Source organism: Morone saxatilis, unplaced genomic scaffold (genome assembly GCF_004916995.1).
Source record: "Morone saxatilis isolate NCDOM2014 unplaced genomic scaffold, NCSU_SB_2.0 Contig19, whole genome shotgun sequence".
Lineage (NCBI taxonomy): Eukaryota > Metazoa > Chordata > Actinopteri > Moronidae > Morone > Morone saxatilis.
The window spans coordinates 4,152,583-4,180,008 of NW_023339751.1; the positions used below are offsets into that span (position 1 = coordinate 4,152,583).

Genomic DNA, 27,426 nt, shown 5'->3' on the forward strand with positions numbered 1-27,426 from the left:
CTGCTTCATTTATTGTCTAAATGTATCATTTGAAATATGTGAATATGTGGGGAAAAACATAGCCTCTGATATATTTTATTCAAGGTGCGCCCGTTTTTAAATAAGAAAATGTATATAATGAAAATATAGAAACAGAAGACAGTGGTACTTGCTTTATTACGCTTGCTTTGTTGTTTAAGTTACATTATTTAAGTGTTGTGCGATGTTAAATACTCCCACTGTAATATCTTATTTTAACTTAAAACTTGAAACATCAAAGATTTAAAGTAACATGAACTCAAAACATACTTGATTATGCAGCTTTTACTAGTAATTAACCATATATATCACTTTGTTTTGTATTTTGTGTAAAGCACAAATAAAATGTACAAAATAAGGCCAGTGTCTCTTTTAATTACTAAAGATTCTTGATCAAGATTGTTTTGTTAACTTTAAACTTTAAATTAAGTTAGTGTTACTTAAAATGTCCGATGTAATCAGTTTAAACAATGTTGTGAGTTAAATGAACTAACATTTACACCAGCTGTTGTTGGCAGTTTCAGTGCAATGAACCTTTAAAACAGACTGTAACTTTTGTCCAACAGCTGCTACTGTTGACTGTAATGGAATAATGCTAGCCAAGTTGTAGCTAAATGCTAAAGAGTAGTTTCTGGTTGCTAAACAGTAGTTTAGCCATTAACAGTAATGTAGTAGTAGTGGAGAAGAAACATATTTAACCATATTTAAGGTTTGCTAACTTTAGTTAGCCATTATAAGTCACTGGTCATACCAACAAGGGCTATAACAGCAAAACCCCTGAGTGTATTTAACTGAGCAATGGTGCATTTTATTGCTTATAAATTAAACTTTTCATTTGTAAGAGGAAGAATGTGTTAGCTCTTCTTTCAGTCTCGCTTTAAGGGATTATTTCTGACCATTTTTATGTGACAGAGAGGTTGAATCACTTCACTTTTGCTGTCATTTTGTTCTCATCTAAAGGAGAGAGAGAGACAAAGAGAGAGATTAGAGACACATGAGCATGTGATCTGTTATTTGTTTGTCTCCAAACTTAATGTCTCTTACACCAGACATGGCTGTTGAACTTGTCCCCTAGCACGTAGAGCAAGGTCACCACTGTCATGTTGAATAGGAAGAAGCCCACCAGACCGGCGGAGCTGAAGTGCCCGAGAAGGGGATACACCCAAATCCCAACTGACAAGTACACCCATATAATCCTGCAGAACATGTTTAGAGAGAGAGAGAGAGAGAGAGAGAGAGAGAGAAGAAACCCTCAGTGTCAGTATATCTGTCAGATAATCATGTACTGTCGTGTTTAGAACTAGTACATCCAGTACAAGTATTCACTGGTTTCCACCCACTGAAAGATTGTAACAGTAAAACACACATGATAAACTATCTCCTCAATAACACACAGCTTATTTATGGTTTATATGAGGACCTGAAGGCAGCATTATAGTACGTGAGCCAGAACTACTGAAGTTTCATGGGACGCTTTTAGTTTCCCCCTCAAGCTGTTTGCATTATGAATAGCTCCGGATGAGTCTAGACTAGTTTACAGGAGGAACATTTAGACACTGCTGTGCTTCAAAAGGGGGTAAAATAAATGGTGTGATATTTGTGCGTTATATTCCTGTTAAAGTTTTGCTTTGTCATGATTCTGCTGTGCATGCTGACTCAACACTTACCAAAATAAGTAAGACAAGCCCACAACTCCCAATGCTGCCAGCGCATGTTTGGTCGGTGGGTAGATGTGAGGCTGCACCAGCATCTCTCCAAGTAAAACAGGAAGGACGAACGTGTGCTGAGAACACAGCGGAGAGATAACTCATTGCATAATGACAGGAGAATGTGAATTATTTAAATTTTGGGCTCAAGGTTGCTGAAAATGCAAATTTACTTACCATAGCATGGTTTATCCAGGGGGGGAAGAAGGTGTCAATACTAGCTGGGTAGACTAATTCTCTGTCATAGGCAAAGATGCTCCAGAAAAGTAGAACAACAAACTAAATGAAAGAGCATAGAAGATGGAGTTAATGTGTTGCATTTTTTATGATATTTTGTTTTATGTTTAGTTTTGTTTTTTTTGTAAAATGTAAGAATTTCCAACATGTGTTTCTCACCATGCCCACAGGGAAGGCAAAGACAGAGAAGAGAAGGTCTTTACATTTGTTCAGAGTGCTCTCGGACTCCTCAGGTTGTAGATCATTCACTGCCGCCAGTCCAAAGAATGACATTTGTAACAGCTGAAATATTAAAAGCAGCATCCTTGTTTTCCAGTATCCTGCAGTAGATAGTATTGTAAATCTATTTCTACTATTATAATATGTGTAATGTACTCACCAAGTTCAAAAAAGTGAGGTACTTCCATGGTCCTCCATAAACAAAGATCCCTGGTGGTAACTCCTCTCCATCCTTAGCAGCGAGGCTCTTTACGACAAAAGCATACCAGCTGAAAACTGTGATGTGGTACACTTTCCTCAGGGTTGAAGTCATACTAACGTAAACTTATAAGACTGGGAAAAAAACTATTTTAAAGTTTAACTCTAAAGTGTGAGTTTTCCCTTCCAACCTGAGGTACTTCTGGCAGTGAAGGCTCTTTAAAGATTAGTGTAATTCGGCACGAGCTTACAGTATCAAGACATTTGCGAGCAGTGGAGGTGCAGTGACACTTGCACACAAGAGGCCCACTGTTTCTTATGAAGCACAGGAGTCATTCTTTCATAACTGAGGCACTGAAGCATGTGACAGGGTGGCAGTTTCATTCCTAATGAGCGCATAATCGGTTTCATAGTGTTTTGTAAGAGAGAAGTCCCTCCAAGTTAAGTAAGTACCATAAATTAGTTCAAGTAGAGGAAGCAAATCAGTATCATTTGACAAATATACTTGAACTATGTATATATATTTAAAAACTGCTCACTTTGTTGTTATTGCCTTTTGTAGTATATTGCCTGTTGTGCCTCCGTTGTTGTACATTGCCTCTGTAAAGCACTTATGTCTGTGAATAGCGTGATATAAATACATTTTACTCACTTACTTTTCCACATTATTACTGTGTGTAGAATCCTGAAGTGTCCCTGAGCAACACATAGTAGTTGACCTTGACCTCTGACCTCCCTGTGGAGAGGCACACATTTTTGCTGTCAAATTTGGGAGATAAAAAAAATGCATTTTGTTCCTTGTAGTTTAAATTAGGTCATGAGGTAGAAATACACCCCTCACACACACAAATGCACACACATACCCTAACATAGATTAGTTCTGCTAAGGAGAGCACCGTCTGCAATAACTATCAAGCTAATTATTATAACTTAACTGATGTTTGAAGATCAAAATAGCCCTAAATGCCCTAAATGTATCATGTAATCAATCATGTGTTAATGGATTTGCATGGTGGCACTGATACATTTGGCCTGAGGGTGGTGCTAGAGGAAAGGCCATTGTCATGAGACACTGAGGGGATTTTTCAGGATTTCTTGTGTAAGTCATGATTTGATATCAACCATGACAGGTTGCCAAGTACAAGTTGGTCACATGCGATCTTTTCCTTACGCTGCAGAAGAGAAAGACATGTTTGTTAATTCACATTGGGCAACTCACTTTCAATCATGTCATAAATCAAGAATGTTATTCTGCAGGTATTTAAAACATAACTGATGTTTCTTGGAAGATGGATGGATGAAAAACAGAGTACAACATTATTTACAGAAGACATGTCACAGTAGGAAAGGACAAGTGTAAGTAATAAATTGAATCATGGCTGCATTCCATGTAGCTGCTTCAGTTTTAGGGTATGATGCATGCTGGCTCACTGTTACACTGTCATGGCTTTCTGGTTGAAAAGATTGGATGTTAATTAAAGTTAACACCTGTTCTGTTCTTGCTATTTTTGGCCCAATTTAATTAACTGGACCAGTAGGTAACTTCCTTCTGCAACGTCAGGCACACAAGAGTCAGAAAAACACACCACATTTTGAAGAAGTTTTATTTACAAATGGCAAGTGTTGCTGTATCATAAGTCCATTATAAAAGTGTAACTTTCACAGCACAATTCTACATACTGTTCTGTAAATTCTTTGCGGTTTCAGAATGTCTTTGTTTCACTGTACAGGAATGACTAGTTTGGATTTAAAAGGCACCTTTTCAGAGACAATAAGCGGGTTGGTTCCAGCAGATTACAAAAAATAACTTATCCACAGTGGAATCTAGCCATGTAGGCAGCTTTGGCTTTACATTCAAACACTTACAAAGCAACATATCGTTCCCTATGTATGTTTGTTTCAAAAAGCATCTAAATAAAAATCATTTGGGTAATTTGGGTGAACAGACCATTTAAGACTTGGAAAATCGACCGTTGACTCCTGCTGAACAATGTTCAACAGAAAAATTAAACATACTATATGGTGTAAAATTATTCACACATTATATTATGTTTAAGCCGCAATTCTGCTTCAATCTTAGGTTTGTTCATCATTTCAACACCATGTTTGATTCAGATTACAAAGCATTAAAGTTACTATTTATTTACACCAGAACAATAACAGTCCCGCATGAATACGACTTTATATATCCACGTGTTTCACAAACACGCTTAATTATCAACATCTTTGTTTAACATGAATATGAAATACTACAATAAAAACCACAGTGTTATAAACTCAGACTATTTTAGATTATGTAATACACTTTACACATCACATTATGTCTTAAAACCAGCTAACATTAATGTAATGGCTGTCAGAGCTGTAAAGAAAAAAGGACAGACCTCATCACAGAAACAACCTGTTGCAAACATTGCACTTTACCCATGCAGTCAGTAAAAACACATTTCATCATAGTCTCAGTCCATGTACTGTTCACACTCGGTGATTCACCTACAATAAGAAGCCCTTTGGTCGTAGCATGTGTAATTCAGACATCAGGTTTGTATTCATTTGTGTTACGAGTACTTTTACCCTTTGATACGGGTCCTCTGCCTCTTCTTCGCATAACATGCCTTGTTTGCAGAGAACACCACTGTGAAATCCCGTTTTTATTAAATGTCTTTGGTGAGAAAATGTCTTGGTCATCATTTGAGCTTTTTGTGGGATTTCCCTTCCAGCCACTGTATGCACTGTTTATCCTCTCAACTTTCTTTGGATTCCCTTTAAGGTGCCATCTGTGGAAGGAACAGAGACACAGGATGATTTACTACAGGGCGCAACAAAACATACATTCAAATACGTAATACTTAGTGGTGTTAATGCATTTATACCTCAAATCGACTGTAAACTTTCCTCTCCTTCCTCATGCTTTGAATTCTCTCCAGCAGCTTATCGCGATCTTGATTTGACTTAGGCTGGCCCCTGCTGAGTGATCTGAACCCTCTGTCTTTCTCCCTTTTGGCGTGTTTGTCAGCTTCGTCTTCCTTCTCGTCATCAGTGACAGGAGACTCTTTGGTAGCTTCGTTCCTGCTTTGGCTGTTTGCAGAAATCTGCTCCAGAAGCAGCTTCGTATCGTCTCTGAGGTTGCTGCTAGAGAGCACGTTGGCTGTTGATGAGTGATAGCGAGACTGGGTTGATTTTGGCTGCTTGGACTGCGGTGATGGAGGCACAGCTTCTTCTGATGTGACCTCTGGCTGTTCGGAGCAGTTGTTTTGCCTTACTTGGTCTTTTTTCTCTCCGCAGACCGATTCCTGTGTAGTAGCTTTATTAACCTCGTCTGTGACCTCAGTATCATCCGTTTTTTTCTCACCATGGTCAGGCATTTCAGGCACTTGGCTTACATCATTCTGAATGTGCGTAGTACTGTTTTCAGCAGGCACGGGTGGCTCTGAGGGAAGGGTTTCAGATGTCACAGATTCAGGTGTTTTGCATGGCAGATCAGGTTCTGTTGGGACTTCTGAGGTAGGTTCAGTTGGGCTACAAGTTTCTGTTGATGGGAGCATTACAGTTTCGTTTGAGTCCGTTGTAACCTGCTCGGGAAGAGAGCTAGTATCTGAGGGGCTGTGCAATGCAGAAAGTGTTTGTTCAGCCTCAGGGGACACAGCTGAATCAACTGACTCAGTTAGAGGAGAAGAACATGATATTGTTTCAACAGGAGGGGGGGCAACAGGTCTTGTCAGGTTAAGTTCGGAGGGAGGGGTCACTTGTATTGGTGCTTCTGGAAGAGATGCAGCTGTTTTTGACTGTGAAACATTATCAGTTAAATCTGGATGGACAGGAGAGCTTGTTTCTGCTGGAGAATGCTCAGGCAGAGGGTCCTCTAGGGAGGGAGCAGGAATAACAGTCTCATTTTGATCAGATCTGGATTTACTTTCCAGATCAGATACATTAGGTAAACATGATCCAGGCGATGAAGGGCTGGAAGGTGTGCTATCAGCTTTGACAACATCCTTTTGAAAAGAGTTGTTTTCTGATTCAGAAACGTCTTTTTCTAAAAGCACAGGAGCACAAAGTTCTCCAGTGTTTGTCTCTGAATGTAATGAGGATGTGTTTGGCTCTGAACCAGCAGCACATGAGTCCTGACAAAATTCAGATTCCACATGTGCAGAGTCAACTGCTGAAGGCGTCTCAGATGACGTCAATTGAGAAACAGAATCTGGATCAGCTTGTGCAGACTCAGAAATTTCCTCAACCGATCGGGAGGGCTCTGGCACTAAGGGGCCGACCATTTCCTGTGCATTTGAGGACAATATGCTGGAAGTTGGGGTTGAGCTCGAGTCCTCTCGGGTAACATCACAGGATATGGTCTCTGCTGGGGCGGAAACAGGAGTGGAACTAGAGGGTGAAGGACATGGACTGATCTGTGAACCAGAATCTGGCTGAATGTGATGAGTGGAAGAGCTTTGTACTGATGGCTTAGCAGAGCTGAATTCTGATCCAGTGTGTTGTTCAGATAGCAGCGGAGGGGAGGGGGTGTTTGTTTCTAACTGAACTGATTCTGGACTTTGGGTGTTAGAATCCAATGCAGAAGAGGGTGGTACCTCCACTGAGCTGGGAATGAGTGGACCAGACTCCTTTGAGGTAGAACCACTTTCATCAGTACCTTGTGCAAGAGAAGGAAGATTAACAGGAGTAGTACTCGTTGGTGTAGGTGGATGACTGGAGCTACCCTGTTTTACAGCAGGATCTGGTGTTTGTGGTGGTTCACTCTGAGGTTCTGCTGACGGGCTGTTCTTCAGCTCAATCTTCACTGAATCAGTTGAAACTGTGGTTTGTTCTTCACAGCTTTGGCTGTTATCCTGACTTTTCTCCTTGTCAGTCTCATCACTGACATGTAAGGATAGACTGACTGACTTGCATGCTTCTGTGGATACCGTTTTCCCTGCATCTTCTGCAGGCACAATTTTCTCTGACACACCCTCAGATGTTGTAGTATCAGCCATTTTTTCTGAGGTTTGTTGTGGTACAGGCTCCTCCTTTTTATCAGTAGTGTTGTTTTTCAGTTCAGGTTTCACTGGGACCCTCTCTTTGCTCTTTTCAGCTTCTGCAGCCTTAGCAGCTTTGCGTTTCGCTGCCAACTCTTTGAAAAACATCAGCCTTGAGTCAGGATCATTCATATCCACATACAACGGACTGGTGAGCAAAGATTTGGGTGGTTGTATTGGTTGATCAGTTTTGGTAGTCTCACAGTCAGAAGGCTTGGATCTGGGCATTGATGGTGATGAATTTGCTTCCTCTACACCCGGCTGTTTTAACGACTCGCGGTTTTCTGGACAATCCTTTGAATTTTTGTCCTTTGATGAATCTTTATCACCTGCTTTACTGTCTCCATTGTCTGGTTTGGATGAGTCTGTGGCAGAGTTATCGATAGTGGCTGACTTTATGAAACGGCTCCACTCAATAGGTTCTCTTGCTGTAGACCTCCTTTGTCCCAAAACTTGAGGAACAAAAGAGAGTTTCATCTGATCAGGCTCATTTTTGTCACTTTCCTCATCCTGTTGGCCTGGAGCAGTTTGCTGCTCCAGAGAGCTGAATATCAGAGAGGATCTTAATCTAGAGCTCCTTGGTACTGCTGCATTGTATTTCCTACGGAATGACTCCTCCCTATGAAGACCAATAGTTTTCGGTTCCTTTTGCTCCGGCTCCTCTGTCTTTTCCCCTTCAGCCGTGGATGATGACTCTGAAGGCGTCGGTGTTGTTTTTGTTTCTGCAACCACTGCCGTAGGTTCTTCAGTCAATTTCTTTGTCTGCTCTCGTGCAGCGGTTTTGGCATATCCTGGCATTTGACTTGCCCTGGGAAATGCAGGAACCTTAAACTCTCTGACATTAGGGATTTTAGAGACTATTACATCTATGCCTGGTGCCGTTTGCTGTACAGGGTTAGAATGCTCCTCAAAAGGATCTGGTACATTAGGTGGTGCCAACGGCAGGCCTTCATCATCCGGATCATCATATGCACTGAGGTATGAGCTAATCCTCCAGTCTCTTAGGCCCCGTTTCACCATAGGATCCTTGCGGTCAGTGTTAGGCTCCAGGAAAAACTGCTTCTGCTCAGTTGGATTCGAGGGGGTGGGAGACGTTAGGCAGGCATATGGCTGTCCTAAACTCAGTCTTTGAGGGTGAGATGAACTAAACGGTAAATCTGCTGCAGGTGGTAATTTTTCTGAGCCCTGGTCAAAGTCCACATTTCTGGTTGATGATAAATAGTTAAGCACAGGGTCAAAGTTATCAGATGGGTCCATCTCTGGTGGTAATCCAGGTTCCGAATACTGACCTGCTAAATTAAAGTCTTGGTTCCAGAACTTGTCATAGCCACTATAATCTGCTTCTTTTCCTGGTCCTGGTCCTGGTCCTGGATAAGGCTGCTGCCCCCTGTGAAACTGCCTTCCCTGGTTCTCAGGCTCTGGTATTCCCTGCTGCTGCAGGAATGGGAAGGAGTATCTACCATGAACGCCTTCAGCAAAACTGTGACGTTTGAGGGCTGGATTTTCCATCAGGGGTATCCTGGAGGGGCCCTGATCAAAAGATGGATCCATTCGTGACTGCTGGGATGGAAACCTGCTGTACATATCTGCAGGGCCGTGCAAAGATCCCTGCCTTTTCATTCTCCAATCCACATCCACACGTTCATCATAGGGATGTCTTGCCCATTCCTCTGGACGAGCGGTGTCTATAAATTTCTTTGGCTCTCTGTACAGTGAAGTTCTTTCACTTAGGTATGGCCTCTTTTGTAAAATGCCAAAATCGTCCACTGGAGGGAGCATGTTTTCAATAATCAGGGGCTCGGACTGAGCAAACAGAATACGAAACTCTTCATCGAAGGTCGATACAAGTTGTCCGAGGAAAAGGTGTGCCATACAGCGGTGGAGCTTCTCAAAAGACCACATGAAGCTGGACAAAGAAATGACAATAAGTAGAATTAATTGAAGCCCTTCATTCAACATATACAAACTGAATACACTCACATTCATTGATCACTCAAATCCTTGTGTGCTATGAGATACGGCTTTCTGTTAGCTCACCTGTAGTTTCCACTCAGCACAGCCCTGCAGTCTGTCAACAGGAAGCGATCCATCATCTGACCTTTGAAGGATTTGCCTGAGCGGCACTGATACGTGATGCCAGACACCAGTCTCACACGTAAGAACTGCAACATAAAACATACACACATAAAATCACCCGAAAATTAATATTAAGTTCAACGAGTACATATAGTGGTGGTAATGTATTCAATCCAAGCTAGGTGGCAGCATTGCATTAGCACAACCACTTACAAAATAAAGAGGTGGAAAAATGCCTGCATTTCAAGTTTCTTTTTTACAGTTACTGTGACTTCTATCAGTGGAAAAACACTATACTGGATATATAAGGGACAATGCATATTAATTAAGTAAATGTGCCAGTTTTGTTCATGTAGCTACATGTTATCTGAAAGTGCAAATAAAAACAAACAGGACAGAAAAAACATACAGCACACATAAAGTAACAGCAAACTAACATACAGCATATAAAGCAAACGACAAACAAGAGAAGAGGAAACAACACAGGCGGCCTGGAAGACAGTATTACTCATGATGTGTAAGATTCACATTGCTGAACGAAGCAAGACGAAGGTTTTATGATGAATCTGGTTCCAGGTTGTTTGCTCAATAACTTTGCTCAACATCCCTAATAATAGTTCTTTTAAGTCAGTTGGAAGTTTATGCCAGCCACGTGATGTGCGGAAAAAAAGGCTCATACGTTTTCTTTATTTGTTTGATGGGGTCACCTCTGGCAACAGTTGTGTGCCTACTGCACTTCTGCTTTCTGTTCTGTTAGTATGGTTGGAACCAGACTGTTTAGGTGCTATTCTATATTTCTGCTATCAACCCCATGAAACCAACCACGTATTAGTCTTTTAATACTTTGTGTCTTCCCTACTCTGTCTGTGGCTCCTCGGCTTTTAAAGATGTAAAATAATGACATCATATAAATATCTGAGCACTGTAGCAGCAGGACTCAAAATAAACTACAGTGCTCAAGATTGTGGCCCAAAATATGCTTTAAATAGTTTTTTGAGCTCTCATGTTTTTGCAGCTTCTGTAGTCAAACCGTAGTCAAAGTGAGATGAATATTAAAGTAGTTAGTTAAATGTTTTTGCATTCAAAACTTTCTTGACTTGTTTTTTAAAGGCCCAGTGTGTAACATTTAGGAGGATCTACTGGCTGAAATAAAATATAATATTTGTTCGTTTAGCGTCTAATCACCTGAAAATAGGAGTCGTTATGTTTCCGTTACCTTGGAATGAGACATTTTTATCTAAAGACGGCACTAAATCCAACACACTGGTCCTTTAAATGTATTTAACCTGGAAATCCCCTGAGATTGAAATGTCTTTTCCTGTTCAGGTCGACAGGACAGCCCACCAGTTCCAATTTAAATAGAAATGTGACAAAGGACTAAAACAGGCTCAAGTAAAGCAGTTACATAGAGTTGTAAACATGGTCTTAAAGTCTTCCAATGGGACTAGATCATAAAGAAAAGGATTATTAATAATATTTAAACTTATAAACTGCCTCTTGTTCTACTAAAAGTAGTTTTAAGTTCAGACATTTTTAAAACCTTTCCAAAAAGGGTTGCAACCCGTGTGCAATGGTGGGTGGGATGTGCAGATTTGTTTAAATCAAATCTTATAATACCACTTCATTACAGTGCCTGTACAGTGTTTCCAGGAACATGTACTCACTGGGATGCTCTGTAGATCCACTCTGCAGTTGGACACCATGTTGATAAAGTGATGCACATTCTGCTTGTCCAGAAGGATGTACACAGCGACATTCCTCGTGGCAGCATTGAGAATATCATGAAGAATGTCAACATCTGTAAACATGTCCATCACTATCGCAATCACCTGTGGAGACAAAAGACAACCACTGTCAATCCAACCCTGCCAGGGGGAATTACACTTCAAAGAAGCCTCCCTCCCTAAAGAAAGTGAAAGAGCTACCTGGTGAGCATTCTTGATAAGTCGTCGGGCCTGCTCCTTGATGCTCGGCATGTCGGGCTCAGGCGGGTTGACCAGAGTGGTGACCTCTGTCGGCCCAATGAAGTGATGCATCTGGGGCCAGCCAAGGTCCAAACCTGGGGCGTCCAGGTCGGAGTGAAGCGGCCAGTAAGTGTCTGAGGAGCCATCTCCACCCGCCTCCAGGAAACGTTGGTCAGGGTGGTTGCTCTGCGGAGGGACCTGCACAGACTCCTGAATGTACTGAATCTCAGGAGAGGACAGAAAGTCCACCACATCTGCTTTCTGGAGGAACTGATAGTAACCCTCCAAGTCCTCCTCAACCAGTGCGTCAATAGCCAAGCGGTACTCTTCCCGATAGTGAGGGGGGAGGTAGTTGGGGTCCAGGGGGTTATCCCCAGCAGAGGAACACTGAGAGCGGCGCGCCATACTGTGGTCTAAAGAGAGGGCGAGGGCAAAAGGAGAAGTGGGATGAATTTACTGTACATAGTGTGATTCATTTTCTGTTTCAGTGTCACCAGGTAACACAACAAGAACACCAGCTGGGTAGCCCTAAATGACAATTCAATTAGAGTCAAATATTACTCTGCAACCACTCTGATAATCAGCTAACTGTTAAGCACAAATGTCAAACTCAAGCCAAGCTCAAGCTCCTCAAATGTTTGCTGTTTTCTATCTAAGTCTCATATCAGAATCCCTGGTATCGGCCAGGTATGTTTACACTGACTCCGGTTTTACGTTGCTCTCAGTGTACATACACAGAATAAGTAGAAATATGCTCTAATTTATGCTTCATTCTTCTGCTGAAATATTATATCATAGTAAATTGAATTTCTCAAAGTTTCTGACAGTTTCTCAGACAAAAAGGCATTCTGAGGACATCACCTTGAGCTCTGGGAACTTTTCAACATATTCTGACATTTTATGGACCAAACGATTAATCAACAGGTAAAAAAAGTTTTGAAATTTATTGCAGCCCATAAATTCATGTCGCTTGTTGTTGTTAAGAGAAGTTAATCATTCATTCATTTATTAATTTATACAACCACTATATACTTCTCAGGAATACATTGAAGGGTGAACCCTCATTTTCAATGCTGCAGAGATTACATTAAGCAACAAAAATATAACATAAACAAAGATAAACAAAATAATCGCATTAAAACAACAAAAAAGCAAACAGACAAGGTATAATTATATATATAATTATACTGTGAATATGATCATGATCACATCCTGTTGTCATTTTACATATCTTTGTTGACCATATCTGAATGATTACAATGGATACACTGAGTCACTGCAGTTTTAGAAGTTTGTTTACAGTGTTGAGCATGGATTTGACTATTTCAGGTGTGATTTTGCATCTATTTGCCCTATTGTGATGACCTTATTAAGGTCATACTATATCTTCCAAACATGTCACCAAGTTCATTTAACACTAAAAAACCCCAGAGGGTTCAGCTCCCAGAGCAGATACAGCTCTGACCACAAGGATCCTCTCCCTATAACACTACACTGGGAAAAGCACAATGAATAAGGGGGGAGATGAAAACCACAGGATAGATGGTTTATGGGTGTGGCTCCTCCCTCTGGCCAGAAACCCAAGTCTCCATTTGCAAGTTCATGTGAAGCCACATATATGAGAAGTTCCGAGGGAAAACATCCGAACAAAAAACACCTAAAAAACCCACTGAGAAGACAAAATAACCAACTTAGAAAGAGAATAAATTACCAATTAAACTGCTAATTGTATAAGACTTTATCTACAAACATTTTCCCCACCATGAGATACTATGTCAGAAAACTTGTTACATGTAACATACATGTAACATACATGTTAACACTGTAGCAGAAGTCAATACATATGGACGATATATCATAAACCCCACGTCCTTAACCCCACATACAACCGTACAGCCCCCGGTTTGGTGAACTTACCCCACTGATATTCACTCTTCAAGCTTGTCGTCGGTTAAACTTTGAGCCAGTCATATTGCCTTCTCCACCATGTTTTTCCTCCACCACCGTGGTGTCGCGGTCCTCGTCCAGGTGGGACTTTGTCGAAGGTTTTTTCCTTCTTACATTGCCTTTTCTTTTTTCCTCTCCCCCTCCGTCACCTAGATAAACCAGTTTATTGTCACGCTTGAGGCATGTTGGCGAGAAGTGCTTTGAGAGAGACACACGAGAGAGAAACAGTCTGTCGACTCCTCTCGCCCCGCCTCGACCCAGTCAGCTCCTCTGTTGGTTCACTTCTGCTCCTGACAGCTCAGTCTGTGTCCCTTCTTGTCCTGCTGAACTCTGCACATCTGTTATCTGTCTGCTGCTATCAGCTGGGGCCAGAGCTGCTGCTGCTGGGGGGGTTAATTCATATGATGCATAACAGGCAGTGCTCATATTCATTCATTGCTTTATTCTTCTTCTTTATTGTGCACGTCTAATATCTGAAAGAAATAATAGTATTGGTATTAAATAGTTTAAAAACATTGCTCTGAAGCTCAATTGTGTGAATAGTTTTCTAATAAATATAGCAACTTCTTGTACCTGCTGGTCTTTTTACTTTATTCTATCTATTTTTTTATTGTATGGCTTTTATTCTGCTATTATTATTGAATTTTGGTATTAATTATTTTTATCTTTAATTATATTTTGTGTGTCACAGGTGTCATTTTGCTGTCTGTCAAAGCATTTTGTTTTTAAAATGTGCTATATAAATTAATAAAGTTATTATTATTATTATCATTATCAACCCATGTCACTAAAAGTGTACCACTTTCTAATGGGGCATCCTGTAAAGGATTTATAAGCTGTAACTAACGCCTTTATTAATGCTTAATAAATATTATGCTTTTTAGATCAGTTATTAGCTTTTAATAAGAAAAACTTAGGTTGAGACTATTAATAGAGCCACTACTGGATTACCAACCGGTTATACCTGGGTATTCCCCGGGCCCTGGTCTGTAGATAAAAACGTCTCATTCTAAGGTAACAATTCTTATTTTCAGGTGAATATACACAAATGAAAACATACCTATTAATATTATATTACATTTCTGCCAATAGATCCTCCTAAATGTTACACTGGACCTTTAATTGATGGATTAAAAAAGGGTGGCGCCTAATTTGGCAAAGGAAATAGAAAATTACCTTTACGTCTTATACGTTAATATTGGAGTTTCCTTAGTAATTGTAGCACCGTTGAGGAAAGGAGTTACTTTGGAAAGAACTGGGGTCCAAAAATGATCAAACCTTCAAAATATTTGTAATGAAAAGACTAATAAGATGTTTAGAAGTGCCCCGGTAACAGAACAACACTTAAAATAGGAATTTCATCAGACAACCAAAACTCTTATAAAGAGCGCAGTAAATACCTAGAAGGTAACAAAGAAAACCTCTTAATGTATTAACCTCAAACCTCATTATGTGGCGAGGATATCAACAAACAATGGAGGTACTGGGTGAGGACGATTATTATGAAGACTACCCTGCCAACCTTTGATGAGGGTGCAGTCTACACAAACAGCAGAGCAGCAGCGGGGAGCCAGGACAAAGCCTCAGAGCCTGCGGGAAAGGCTTCTTCTGCCAACACAATACCAATATGAATTCTTTTATTCCTTTTCATGGTGCATCAACAATCTCTCTTGCACCATTTACAATTATGGTCATACACTGAAATGATATTACCTCGCCAGACAGGCTGTGATGTATCTTTATTCTGCGGTTCAGTGAGAGTGCTCATGTGGAAACCTAGCTTTGAATCTGGAGGAAGGTCATCCTGTATTTCCAAGAGAGGCGCTTGGAGTACATGTTTTGTTAAACCCTGAAAGGAGAGAGAGAGAGAGAGAGACTGGATGCAGTGATTTCACTTTACTAAGACCTAAAATAGCCATATCAGGATCAAATCTGTTGTAACTAAAGTAGAGGAAGTGATGCAACGTAGCTGCTCAAGTGAAGACTTGAAGACAATTTCTCATTGTCCCCTTCAGGCACCACCCAAGGCACACAGAGGAGCAGTTGGAATAGAAACATGAAAATGATCATGGACTGAGTTCATAGATATAGTTGCTGCACTACATACCACAGGGTAGCATTCACCGCTGCCTTCTTTTAACCCGTGTAGCTCTCAGATAAACACATTTGGTGTCCTGCCTTTTGGTTTTGTGACTGACGGCTCTGATTACGAAAACGCTGAATCAGAGCTGGAACCCTCCCCTCTTCCATGAAACATTCCCAGGAATGTATGAATCAAAGTGTAATTGATATGATTTATGTGATAACACAGCGTCCTTCAGAATGAACTGTTATTGTTCAACGTCCCTTGTGGTAAACAATAAACAACCGAGTAGATTAGATTATGCTGATAACCGTGTGTCCACATGGAGGCCTTGAAGAATAAATCTGGTTTACTTAAAGTATAAAAAGATACAGTTCATAAGTGTCCACAAACATCAGCTGCTGCTTATCTTGGCAGGTAAGAGAGCCAACACACGCAAGTTGCTTTACAGAGAACAAATCGGAGTCAGAAGGCGTGTTTTTCGCGTGCAAGGCGTCAGTTGGGTTGGCAGTCCTTCATTGTGGTCCAGGACACATTGCGTACACACTGATAGAAGAATGTAGTCATGTGAGTGCTCGGATCTCAGTGCATCTTGGGTGCATTCACCTATATGTGTGCCTGTTGGGCATAGTCTTATTCATGCAGGGTCAGATTTATGATGTCTGATGGCTATGCTTCCATTGTGCCACACATACTGTAATAAAGACTATAATCCTGATGTTGATATCTGCCAACCTGAGAGGCTTCAACAACAATCCGATGTGTTAATAAAACGATTTGCAGCTGGTGTGAATGATAATATTTAATCGTTTCACTGTGGAATTGAATGTTCACATTCACATTTTCAAAGCAGGAGAGGAAACGCAAAGATTACTGGACGACTTCAGAGCAGCAGTTGAATTATAAATACTTTAATGATGAATCTGAAAGCACAGCGTCAATTGGAAGGTGCGGTTGGACAGGTGTCGGCAGGTATTTTTAAAGTGGGCCATCACATGCCTACACAGGTAACAGAAAAAGATGGTTTTAAGCCATGATAACAGTATGTCTTTAGGGATGGTTATTTCCGAATGTGATGATTCATTGACATTTCCTCTGGCGCAACCATGAGATTCACATTTGTGGCTTTAACTGAAATGTCTCAACAACAATAGGATGGATTGCCACAACATTTGGGACCTACACATGGACGTCCCTCCTCAGGATGAACTGTAATAACTTTGTTGATCTCCTGACTTTACATTTTCATTGTACCAGTACTTCATTTATGAATAAATACCTGCAAAACAAATGACATTACCGTCATCCTTTTGCTGTACTGTTCAAATAGTTGCATGCTAAACGTTAGCATTGTCTTTGAGAGCATATTAGCATCCTGATGTTAGCGTTTAGCATTTATAGCCTGTTGAAGTGCTTTTATTCTGCAGCACCACCAGGAAAGTGTGTGTTCACCCCTTGTTTATAGCACGTCTCAAGGCTTTTGGCGTGCTGATAAGGAGGAGAGAGCATGGGGGAGGAAGATTACCACAGGAGGAGGAAGAGGATGGGAAAACAAAGGAAAAAAGGGAAGAGCAAGCAGCTGCAGAATCCATTTCTAGATGCATCATTCGAACAGGAAGTCTTAGCAGTTCTCAAGGAGGTGAGATCACAGTTGCCTACAGAGGTGATGAAGGTGGAATAAAGAGGATGATGAATTCAAAGTCACTGCACTTGGACTGGAGTAATACTTGTAATGTTAAGTAAATAATCAGTAATGCAGTTGAGATGATAACATATTTTTTATTTAAAAAGCAGCAATCAAACTTGATTTTAGATTAGTGGCGAGTATGTGAGAGACCACCCTTATCATTAGAGGAAAGACAGGCTCCTCTATATTTGTCACTCTGCGAGGCCGTGACAAATTCCACAGATGACTGTATCCCCACAACATCTTGTGTCTCTAAGAGATACTATGCAACCTTTGGTGGCAGTGATCACTCTGCAGCTGTGTCAGAGGAGGCTGGGTGCCTGTCCAGCCAAAGATTACCACCTCGCTGGTGGAGAAAGGAGCCGACATAAACACAAAGGTGAGACAAAACCACCGCAGTAGAAACAACAGGCTCCTGACAGTGTGGAATGTATCGACACACAGCAGCATGGAGGTGTGGAAAATAGATCAATGTTGGGTTTAAGGCAGAGCACATCTGTTTTAAGATGTATTTGCAGGCCATGTTGGGGGCGATAGCAACTGGGGGCTGACCTTGTTGAACACAATGGGTGTATTACTGAGCAGCAGGTGTGCATTTGTATCTGATTTGACTGTCATTATGCTTGTTGACAGTGTTTGTATATTTAGGAAGGCATTCTGCTCTGTGTGTCTCTGGGTTATTGCAAGACATTTTTATAATCTCTTTTTAAAGAATCCTCTTCAACCATATTTCAGTTCAGTGTGTGTGTGTGTGTATTGTATGCATGCATGGGCGCAATTACAGTGGCATGCATGCTTGTGTGTGGCTGGCACGCGTGGCAGGTCGCTACAGGAGTTGCTGTTTGAGAGCAGCTGTAATCTGAGTGGTAGTATAAAAAAAAAAGGGGGACAGAAAAGTGCAATGAAAAATGAAGCCTGTGAGATACACAACCAGTTCTGACCCCACCCAGACTCTTGTTTGCTGAAGCGTTCCATAAGACATTGTTTACAGTTTCATCCATTCAAAAAGTAAATTTACATAGGCCTCCAGGGACAACATGACGTAATGACAATAAAATAGGTACAGAACAGGGAGCAAGTACTGCGCTTTACATTTAACAGTGTTGTCTTCCATCCAACAGTTTATTCCCCTTTTCTTTCCAGGTCTATTGTACTGCATCCTGTGGCACATCCTGCAGCTACAGCACATACTGGAATATCCTGCGTTGAGTCAGGGAAACGTGTCTCAGGACAGACATCATATCCCCCCAATACATCTCAGATGCAAAGACAATACAATGGCCGGTGTCTTACCTCGGCCTAAAGGGAGAGGTGGAGCGACTTAAACGAGAACGCGATGGATGCCAGAGCGATATAGCGCACATCTGGATTTAATTAGCATCGTTAATATGGGAAAATGTGCTTGACATCGTAGTGATGTCACTGCTGAGTTTGTGGGTGAAGCCTCAGCCGCAGAAAGAGGCGACACACAGCTGAATCACTGAATGCAAACAACTGTACAAAGTAGGACGTGGATTTATCACATTTCTGCCATTTGTCAGTTCCAGGGTGGCGTCCTTTCATACTTCCAGTGACCTTTCAGGTTGTTTTGTTTGCTTGTGGTTAGTTGTTGTAGTTAGGCTCTGAAGACATGTTGGCAAAGGTTCAAAGAGCAGCACAACAAGCTGCAGAACTCCTAAACTGTGCCAAGTAAGCTCTAAGTGCTGCTTCACACAGGCTTATACTTTTGTGTAAAATTTGGTATAGGTTACACAGAAAACACCCAGTTTTATACTTCCCCTTGTTCTGCTTTCCTGGAATGTGGTGTGATTTGCAAGATTCAATAGGATAATCAGAGGTGTGATGTTACAGCACAAACATCAAAACAAGCTTTTTAAAGTTGAAATAAAATGACATTTCTGTTTGACTGCTCCTAACCAGGCTCTCTGCTACAGAGAACTACAAATGTGGAACCTGAAGAACTGACAGTAGGTTTCTTAAGGGCAATCAGATTAGAGAGTATTATAACAGCACCTTTTCTTTTTACCCTGACAATCCCTACTTCTACAAATCTGAGTATCTGTTATCAAACAGAAAGTGTAAGGTAGAGTTTTGAATATATCCTGGTACCGAACCCAGGTTGAGTTTTTACGTCCTGTCATTAGTTTATTTGTTTTATTCATTGAGGTATTTGAAGATGCCGTGCTCCCCTAATGATTCTTATTAAGCCAGAACTGAGTTCAGGTTGGACCGCATTGAGAAGTCTGGTCATGACATTCAACCAGCGCCACACCCCGAACAGCCTACTCACAGCATTTTATTCTATTGAGGTCATCCTGCCTGAGGCCAAAGTTTAGCAGTCTTGCGATATAAATTTTGGCTCCTACTGTAACAATCACAGAGAATAAGTGTAGCGTAGTTTTCATTTAAAAAAAAAAGCAACCATGAAATATCTCTGAGAACATTTGTATTTTTGCAGATTTTGGACCACCTCAGTTCTTCCCCCTCAAAAAACACACATGTGGCTCTGTGAGGAATGCAGACACATAAGTGATCTGGCCTACTATGAGCACACTGAAGATTACAGTGAATGTGCTGAGGAAGGCAATGCAGAGGCACAACTGTTAAAATATCAGATTTTGTAGTAAACGATGCAGATTTACTGTAATGAGTTAAATGTTCTGGTAGGAGTGAATCCACTTTACATACAAAGCATTTGGTTGGAATTTTATCCTTAAAGATTAATGGACTTTGGACTTTTTATTGTGTTAATGTTAAACACTAAATTCTCCAATAGCTCATGATTGAAAGAGACAGTAAAAGATTAAGTATGTTTTACTGTTTGGATGGGTATTGATCTGTAATTGATTCTGACCTCTGACCTTTTTACAAACGCAACCAATCCCTTCCCGGGGGGGACAATTGACTTTTTCTTCTGAATTATGGTCCAAGAAGCCTCTTTACAATGGCACATTCCAGAGCTGGAGACACACACTTATCGGTATATCAGTGTATTCAGAGGCTGTAGTGGGCTCTGTGTTAAAGCTAAAGTGAAGATATGAAACTAAATAACTTAACGCATCCATTGCTATAAAGCATGTTTTGCACAGTTAGGCAAAATTTTGGCAATTAAAAAACTGGCAGATGGATCTTTTGACCTCTGACCTCAAGATCTCTGAATGAAAATGGGTTCTATGCAGTGCCTGAATTTGCCAGTACCTTAATTCAGCACAACCACAACCTTAATTATTTTGGCGTTTATATATATCCATTTTAACAAATATATATTTCAGTGCTGTTTTCTTCGCGTTATGTTAGCTACGTCGTTTCCACAGAGCCACACTTGTCCAGAAGGGTTTTAAAAATACCAATGTCTGAAAACTGAACTTTAGGGGCACGCATCAAAGAATAAAAGTAGTTATTTTTTGACAATTATTTACTTTTATTGTCTACCCCTTAGAAGAAATACCAGTGATACCAGCTGTGGCAGTACTCAATAAGAAGGCACTGTGTTTTTGTGTTGTGTTGTTGTGTTATTGTGTTATTGTGTTATCTGTTGTTGTGGTTTTTTACTGTTTTTTCTCTTGTTCAGTGTTAATATTTTTCATACTCTTACTGTTTTTATATTACTGTCCTTATTATACTGTTTTTTTCTCTACTTCCACTTTGCTGCTGTAAATGTATTTGGAATTTCCCCATTGTGGGACAAAGGAATATCTTATCTTATCTTATCTTATCTTATCTGGTTCTATAGATACCTAAAAGTCTCCCCTTTGCACACATGCCCACTTTGAGCTAATCACATGCATTTTTTGCATGTAGTATAAATGTGTTATTTTAACATAGTGTATTTGAATATTTCTGCACACTGGGCTCCTTTAGGAATATTAGAATTGCATAAACTGGGAATGACTGAAAAGCTGAGACACACCTGAGAGTTTTATCTACTATTACTAAGAGATCAAAAAGAAAATAAACTGTATTGGTAAAAGAGTGTGTGTTATAAGTGAAGAAACATATTAAATATACAATTAATTAGCTTATTATTCTACAACAGAAATCCCACGTTTATGATTATAATTAACTGTATTATGTATTTAATTATTATGTTTGGTATAATGTGTAAAAATACTGTGAATGTGTCTTAAATAAAAAGCTTTATTAACTCGTTTTGAGGCGCTGTGCATATTTGACGTCCTCCTTACGTATGACGCTGACCACGCCCCTTACGTCCTCTGCCCGCGCAGTGCTCGCAAAGATCGTGTATTGTTGAGAAGATGAATCACGTCTGTAGGAGAAAAGCGTCGCTGAAATATTGTTTTATCAGCAGCCAGGCGTTGAATAAAACGATAAAGCTCTTGTGATCTGATCGTTTATGTGGTTGTATGTGTTTATAAATTAAGTATTTGGTAACTCTAAAGTTAACTAACAGCGTTTATTGGGAAAGTTAAACAACATGATGACTTTCGCTGTGCTCCGACATTTCAAAGCGGAGTGAGACCTCCTCATTTTTCTCCCCATCTCTGCTCCCATGCGTGCTCCGTTTCGTGTACAACTTGTGATGCTACATTTTTAGCTTGAAAATAAACACATTTCATCCACATATATGAGTATTCACGGACATAATCAGCTGTTTAACTAAGCGAAAGTAAGCGAGCAGCGCTGTAAACATGGCGGGAGTCATCCGGAGGCTCGACGAGACGGTTGTCAACCGAATAGCAGCAGGAGAAGTTATCCAGCGTCCTGCCAACGGCGTCAAAGAGCTGATAGAAAACTGGTAACTGACAGGTTCAATTAAACAGTTCATGGTGATAATGTGAGCTCATGTTAGGTGTTTGACTAGTGGCTAAAATAATAATCAATAATAAAAGTAAAAGTGACAATATAAGAGGCAGGAGGCAACATTGTTTACATCACGTTTGAGGCAAAGCAGCTTATCAACACCTGTAACAGCAACTCATTACTAGTAATCACATTACTTTCACCAGTAACTAATTACTGAATCATTTTAGTAATTATTACAGTTACAGTCCCCCCTCAAAAAAAATAAAATAAAATAAAATAATTAGTTACAAAATGACTTTTATTTTGAAATCCAACAATTCAATCACATCCATGGATTATTTTTTAATAATGGAGCAAACTGTCTTTGTGAATTAGAAACATTGCTGGAAATATTCCCATTATTTAGATTTTAACAAACAAATCTAGTTTTTGATCTTCGTAAGTCTAAATTTTGTGGAAAAAGGGACAAAATTACAAATATGTGTGGGGAGTAATATTACTTTTGCAAAGAGTAACGTGTAATAAATTACATTTTATGAGTAGCTAGCCCAACACGGCCTGTAACATAGTAACAGTAATGTGGTACTGCAAACTGACTCCACCTAAAATGTAATATGGCTGTATAATATGACTATAATAATAATAATATTCTTAAATGTTACAGTTTGGATGCCAAGTCCACCAACATTCAGGTGACGGTGAAAGACGGCGGACTGAAGCTCCTTCAGATTCAGGACAACGGCACCGGCATCAGGGTGGGTGACGGGGGGGGTGAAGAACCGCCCCTGTTAAGTGTCTGATGCCATGATTTCCCTTTATTGTGCTAACAATAAATATCAACCAGAAAGATAAGATATAACACAAAGAACCCTTGGGAAAGATGTGGTTTGCAGGGTCGGGTCTAGAGGAAATATATGCTGATTTAATTGCAGACAATCACATAAACTATATCAGTATTTGCTTGAAAAAGCCCCCGAATGAAAATCTATTTAACTCACTGAATTATTGTGGCACATTAGTAAAGAATTGAATAGTCTTTTTTTTATTGATCTTAAGCAACTTACTCTAAAATGTGACCATAACAGATCATTAAATCATTTAATGTGTTTTTACCACATTGTTTTTGAAATTAATCTAAATTAATGTGTTAAATTTGACAGCATTTGACTCCAAACTGCTGTGGTCAGGACTTTTTAGTCACACCATCCCTCTAGATCCGCCCCTGGTGGTTTGTGTCCTCCCTAGTATCCAGTTTAATTGGTCCAGTCTGCCCCCATTAGGGTTAGATTTAGGGTTTTGTGTTGTTTTCTCTCTGCCCGGGGGGGACTCTCTCAAGAACTGTGTCTCCGCTGCTGTCTTTAAATTCACTAGTTTCCTCTGACCAAGCTGTATTTTCTATTTCGGAGGCAGAAAGAAGATATGGAAATCGTTTGCGAGAGGTTTACCACCAGCAAACTCCAGACTTTTGAGGACCTCTCAGCTATTGCAACCTATGGATTCAGAGGAGAGGTGAGCAGCACTACTAACTTTACTTTAAGTTATTAAATGTTGACATACATGTTGTTGTACTTCCCGTTTGTTGTCTGTGCTCCTGTTTGCAGGCCCTTGCCAGTATAAGCCATGTTGCCCATGTGACCATAACGACTAAGACCGCTGATGCCAAGTGCGCCTACAGGTATGGAAACATTTAAAACCATGGTTCACTCATCTGTTCTCTTGTTAAAACTTCAAAAAAAATATATGCAGTTGGCTTATATTTTAGCATTTCATTCATTTCTGTGATTGAAACTAAATTAAAATGATCATTTTTAAGTTTAGATTATTATTTAAGATATAAAATCTCACAGGATAAGAGCACAGAGCACACAAACTGTATTTACAGAGCCTTCACTCTCTGTGAAACAGCCTGGTCCTGCATTAGAAAAGTACGCAGTTAAAACAACCAAAGGGCTAATAGAACAATGGCTAAGTGTCGGGGAGAAGAAAACACTGATTTTGTCAAAAAAAAGAAGCATATAAAGTATAAATGATTGTTAAAAATAAAAAAAACAGACTGAGAATTGTATAAAACGTTCCCAAAAATGTGTTTTTGTACACACATGTCCTGCAGTTATTGTGTTCACAGTTGTTCTGTACTGTTATTGTTATCTAAAATATGTTACCCAGGGGTCGTCAGTTGACCCACTGATAGAAAATGGGTCCCCTTAAGGAAAAAGGTTGTAAACTAGACAAACTGTTAGAAAAGAAAGCACCCAGGATGATCATCTTATTCTGTAATTCAGAGCCAGCTACAGCGACGGGAAGCTGAAAGGCCCTCCCAAACCATGTGCTGGCAACCAGGGAACGCAGATTCTTGTGAGTTTGTGGAGCACATCAACTTTTACAGAATGGAAGTTTACGGATGCTCGTGAACCTACAACAGTGTACAATCCCTGTGTGCAGGTGGAGGACCTCTTCTATAATGTGTCCACCAGGAGGAAGGCTTTAAAGAGCCCCAGTGACGAGTACTCCAGGATCGTGGAGGTGGTCAGCAGGTCTGTAATCGGGGCTTTACTTCTTGTGTCGCGTGATTCCTGCTGTGTGACTGTTGTGTTTAGATAAACATCTTACATATACTCACCTGTTAACATGTTGTTTTGAAGGTACGCCATACACAATTCAGGAAAAAGTTTTTCTGTCAAAAAGGTGAGACTTGTTTTTTTAAGTACCTGACTCAAGAGGAAAATAGGGGATGATTGGGACAATTTATAATTTATACATTTTACTGATCATCAAATTAATAATTTTATTTTGAATTTCTATGCAAAATTATTGATACATTTTATGTTCTAGTTTTTAAATGAACTTTACTAGAAAAAATAAATGAACATTTGAAGCACAGTTTGTTGTGTTAACAACAGTGGTGTCTGATGGTTAGATTTGGTTAGAACAGAACTATACAATATTCAATTATCTATCTTTGATCACATTTACGCCTTTCTTACCCTCAGGTCTGTAAAAACTACAGGTCATGAACTGTTTTTCAAATACGAAGATGTGAAATTATCAGTTATCTAATTAGTATCAGCCATGAGAAGCAGGTAATTATCGGCTAAAAAAAAAGAGTTATTGTGGGATATTTATGGAACGTTTATTGAGGAAGAAAGTCGACCATAAGAAACTCCACCATACCACCTTCTCAGGATGTGTTTGCACTGAAGTTCACATAAGGCTACGAAGTTTTCTTAAAGGTCGATAATATTTATGGTCTGTTTTTCCAGCAAGGGGAGACTGTGGCAGATGTGAGGACTCTACCCAACGCATCTGTAGTGGATAATATCCGAGGAGTTTTTGGCAATGCAGTCAGCAGGTATTAGACAAGAAAGAAAGTGAAGTGTTTTGATGTTCTCTGCAGTTATGTGACCTCTTATCACCTTAACGCCGACTGACTGCGTGACTGCCTCTGTGGCATGTTCCCAGGGAGCTGATCGAAGTTGGCTGTGAGGATCAGAAGCTCGCGTACAAGATGAAAGGCTACATCTCGAACGCAAACTACTCCGTCAAGAAATGCATCTTGATCCTCTTCATCAACCGTACGTATGGCGGGAAAAAGGGACTGGAAGTGCAGGTTGCAAGATGGTTTAATCTTATTAGCGCTTCGCTAAACGGAGGTTGTGATGTGTGATCTCTCAGATCGTCTGGTGGAGTCAAGTGCTTTGAAGAAAGCAATCGAGACGGTTTACGCTGCATACCTCCCCAAGAACACACACCCTTTTCTTTACCTCAGGTACCTTAATGTGCATTTGTCTGTCTTCTACTGATTCTATTCTGGTTCAGTTCATTTAAAACTGCTTTCTAATCGCCACAGCTTAGAGATCGCTCCGCAGAATGTAGACGTGAACGTCCATCCCACGAAACACGAGGTTCATTTCTTGCACGAAGACAGCGTCATCGAGAGCATTCAGAAGCACATCGAGAGCAAACTTCTGGGCTCCAACTCGTCACGTACATATTTCACTCAGGTATGAAGAGACTCGAAGCTATCTGTAAATATGCTGTAAGTGGCACAGCACTAATTGATCAGATCTTCTTATTGTCACGGTGACATGTTAACATCCACTCCTCCCAGCCTTGGAGGTACAAAGAAAAACCTGGCACAATGACGCATACACTGTGTGTTTGTGCAGACGCTGCTGCCAGGGCTGTCTGTCTCAGGCGGAGCTGAGGTCAAGTCCTCCAGCACCGCAGCAGACTCCAGTGAGCGAGTCTACGCACATCAGATGGTGAGGACCGACTGTCGCTCACAGAAGCTGGACGCCTTCCTCCAGCCGAAAGAGAAGCCTCCTCCTGATCCAGAACCAGCTGGTCCAAGCATCGGGGAGGGTGAGACCGAGGCCGTCCAGCCGGACATCGTGGAGATGGATGATGCAGACATGCTGGAGGCTCTGGATGAGCGGGAGGAACAGGTGCCAAAAGGCGATGAAGACGATGCGAGTGGCGTTCAAAGGTGATTGACTTCCTTTCATAAATGAGTCACGCCGGTTCTACACTGGGCGGGTGAGTCAGTCAGAATCAACGTGATTAATCCGGACACAAGTCGGATCAGGACGGAGGTGGCTGATTCTGTAGCATGAGTAACTTTTACTGCCGGCAGGTGAGTTGAGTAAGAGGAGGACGAAGACGAGTCCAAAAGTTAACATGGATTAGTCACTCATGAATGACGTCATCCTCCCCGGGGGCCAATCAGAAACATGTCTCCTTGTGTTTACCTGGAACTGACTGACTTTGCATGTTATAGCAGCACAGTGAGACAATAATCTCCCTCCCAGTTTTAGTTTTTAGCTTCATTGTTTTGGTTTACAGCGAGCAGATTTACACTACGACCTTGGTCTCGCTGCTCTCAATAATCCAGTCTTCTGCAGGTGGTTTTGATAAATCCACTGTAAACTACCTGCCTGCAGTGAGACAGAGAGAGCAGCAGCTGGAGACTGAGATATTTCTCTCAGTAGTTAGAGTAAAGATAGAGAGTAAATATTGGAGTTTCATTCATCAAACGGCCAGAAACACAACATAAATGTTTGCTCAGTGTCTGTGGTAATAGTTTGCTAACCTAATCACTCCAACTTTTTAAAATGGCAAAGTTATAGTCATCAAATTGTGGGTTTCCTCTGCCCCCATGTGGCTGAAAAAGCAACTGACGCAGCCTTCACTTGTCGAGTACATGCTGCTTCTATTATTGCTAGAGAGAAAGTGTCTGCCTCCCATTAAGTGTGTGATGAAATGTTTAAACATTTTCACAGCCTGTTACGTCTTGTAGTGTGTCTACTGTAAGCTGGTACGAGTTGTTGTCTGGAGGATAAATGTCATGCAGAGTATGCTGGAGGTGTGACAGCTGTGTATGTGTGTGTGTGTGTGAGCTAGAAAGCGACCCAGGAGAGAGCAGCAGCAGCAGCAGCAGCAGCAGCAGCAGCAGCAGCAGCAGCAGCAGCAGGAGGAACGAAGAGGAGGACCTGACAGCTGC

General features: G+C 40.7%; 3 protein-coding genes across 3 annotated transcripts in view; 1 reads left to right on the forward strand and 2 right to left on the reverse strand.

The window, feature by feature from the left end:
- Positions 1–425: 425 nt before the first annotated feature.
- LOC118329563 (androgen-dependent TFPI-regulating protein) lies at positions 426–2,493 on the reverse strand. The gene is made up of 6 exons (XM_035663786.1): positions 2,341–2,493; positions 2,121–2,243; positions 1,902–2,003; positions 1,686–1,801; positions 1,063–1,214; positions 426–972 (listed from the first exon to the last, which is right to left on the reverse strand). The coding sequence occupies exons 1-6, from the start codon at positions 2,491–2,493 to the stop codon at positions 941–943; spliced, it is 678 nt and encodes a 225-aa protein (XP_035519679.1). The 3' UTR covers positions 426–940.
- Positions 2,494–3,968: 1,475 nt separating this feature from the next.
- Positions 3,969–13,686, reverse strand: fam83ha (family with sequence similarity 83 member Ha). Its single transcript, XM_035663422.1, has 6 exons — positions 13,363–13,686; positions 11,407–11,858; positions 11,146–11,310; positions 9,443–9,567; positions 5,252–9,311; positions 3,969–5,155 (listed from the first exon to the last, which is right to left on the reverse strand). Exons 2-6 carry the CDS (start codon positions 11,848–11,850, stop codon positions 5,144–5,146), a joined length of 4,806 nt encoding a protein of 1,601 aa, XP_035519315.1. The 5' UTR covers positions 11,851–11,858; positions 13,363–13,686; the 3' UTR covers positions 3,969–5,143.
- Positions 13,687–21,663: 7,977 nt separating this feature from the next.
- The window catches only part of mlh1 (mutL homolog 1, colon cancer, nonpolyposis type 2 (E. coli)), a 6,975-nt gene continuing 1,212 nt past the window's right edge, over positions 21,664–27,426 (forward strand). The window contains exons 1-13 of the mRNA XM_035663787.1: positions 21,664–21,918; positions 22,591–22,681; positions 23,337–23,435; positions 23,528–23,601; positions 24,209–24,281; positions 24,369–24,460; positions 24,569–24,611; positions 25,187–25,275; positions 25,386–25,498; positions 25,599–25,692; positions 25,774–25,927; positions 26,093–26,412; positions 27,327–27,424. Of these exons, the coding sequence (XP_035519680.1) occupies positions 21,812–21,918; positions 22,591–22,681; positions 23,337–23,435; positions 23,528–23,601; positions 24,209–24,281; positions 24,369–24,460; positions 24,569–24,611; positions 25,187–25,275; positions 25,386–25,498; positions 25,599–25,692; positions 25,774–25,927; positions 26,093–26,412; positions 27,327–27,424 (1,447 nt within the window). The 5' untranslated portion in view covers positions 21,664–21,811. The remainder of the gene's footprint in view (positions 21,919–22,590; positions 22,682–23,336; positions 23,436–23,527; positions 23,602–24,208; positions 24,282–24,368; positions 24,461–24,568; positions 24,612–25,186; positions 25,276–25,385; positions 25,499–25,598; positions 25,693–25,773; positions 25,928–26,092; positions 26,413–27,326; positions 27,425–27,426) is intronic.

Coding starts and splice junctions, on each gene's coding strand:
- LOC118329563 (XM_035663786.1), bottom strand. CDS start 2,493: ATGACTTCAACCCTGAGGAAAGTGTACCACATCACAGTTTTCAGCTGG. Junction 2,004..2,120: donor TTGCCTTCCCTGTGGGCATG/GTGAGAAACACA, acceptor TCTTTCATTTAG/TTTGTTGTTCTACTTTTCTG. Junction 1,802..1,901: donor CCTGGATAAACCATGCTATG/GTAAGTAAATTT, acceptor CTGTGTTCTCAG/CACACGTTCGTCCTTCCTGT.
- fam83ha (XM_035663422.1), bottom strand. CDS start 11,850: ATGGCGCGCCGCTCTCAGTGTTCCTCTGCTGGGGATAACCCCCTGGAC. Junction 11,311..11,406: donor TTATCAAGAATGCTCACCAG/GTAGCTCTTTCA, acceptor TTGTCTCCACAG/GTGATTGCGATAGTGATGGA. Junction 9,568..11,145: donor TGGATCTACAGAGCATCCCA/GTGAGTACATGT, acceptor TTTATGTTGCAG/TTCTTACGTGTGAGACTGGT.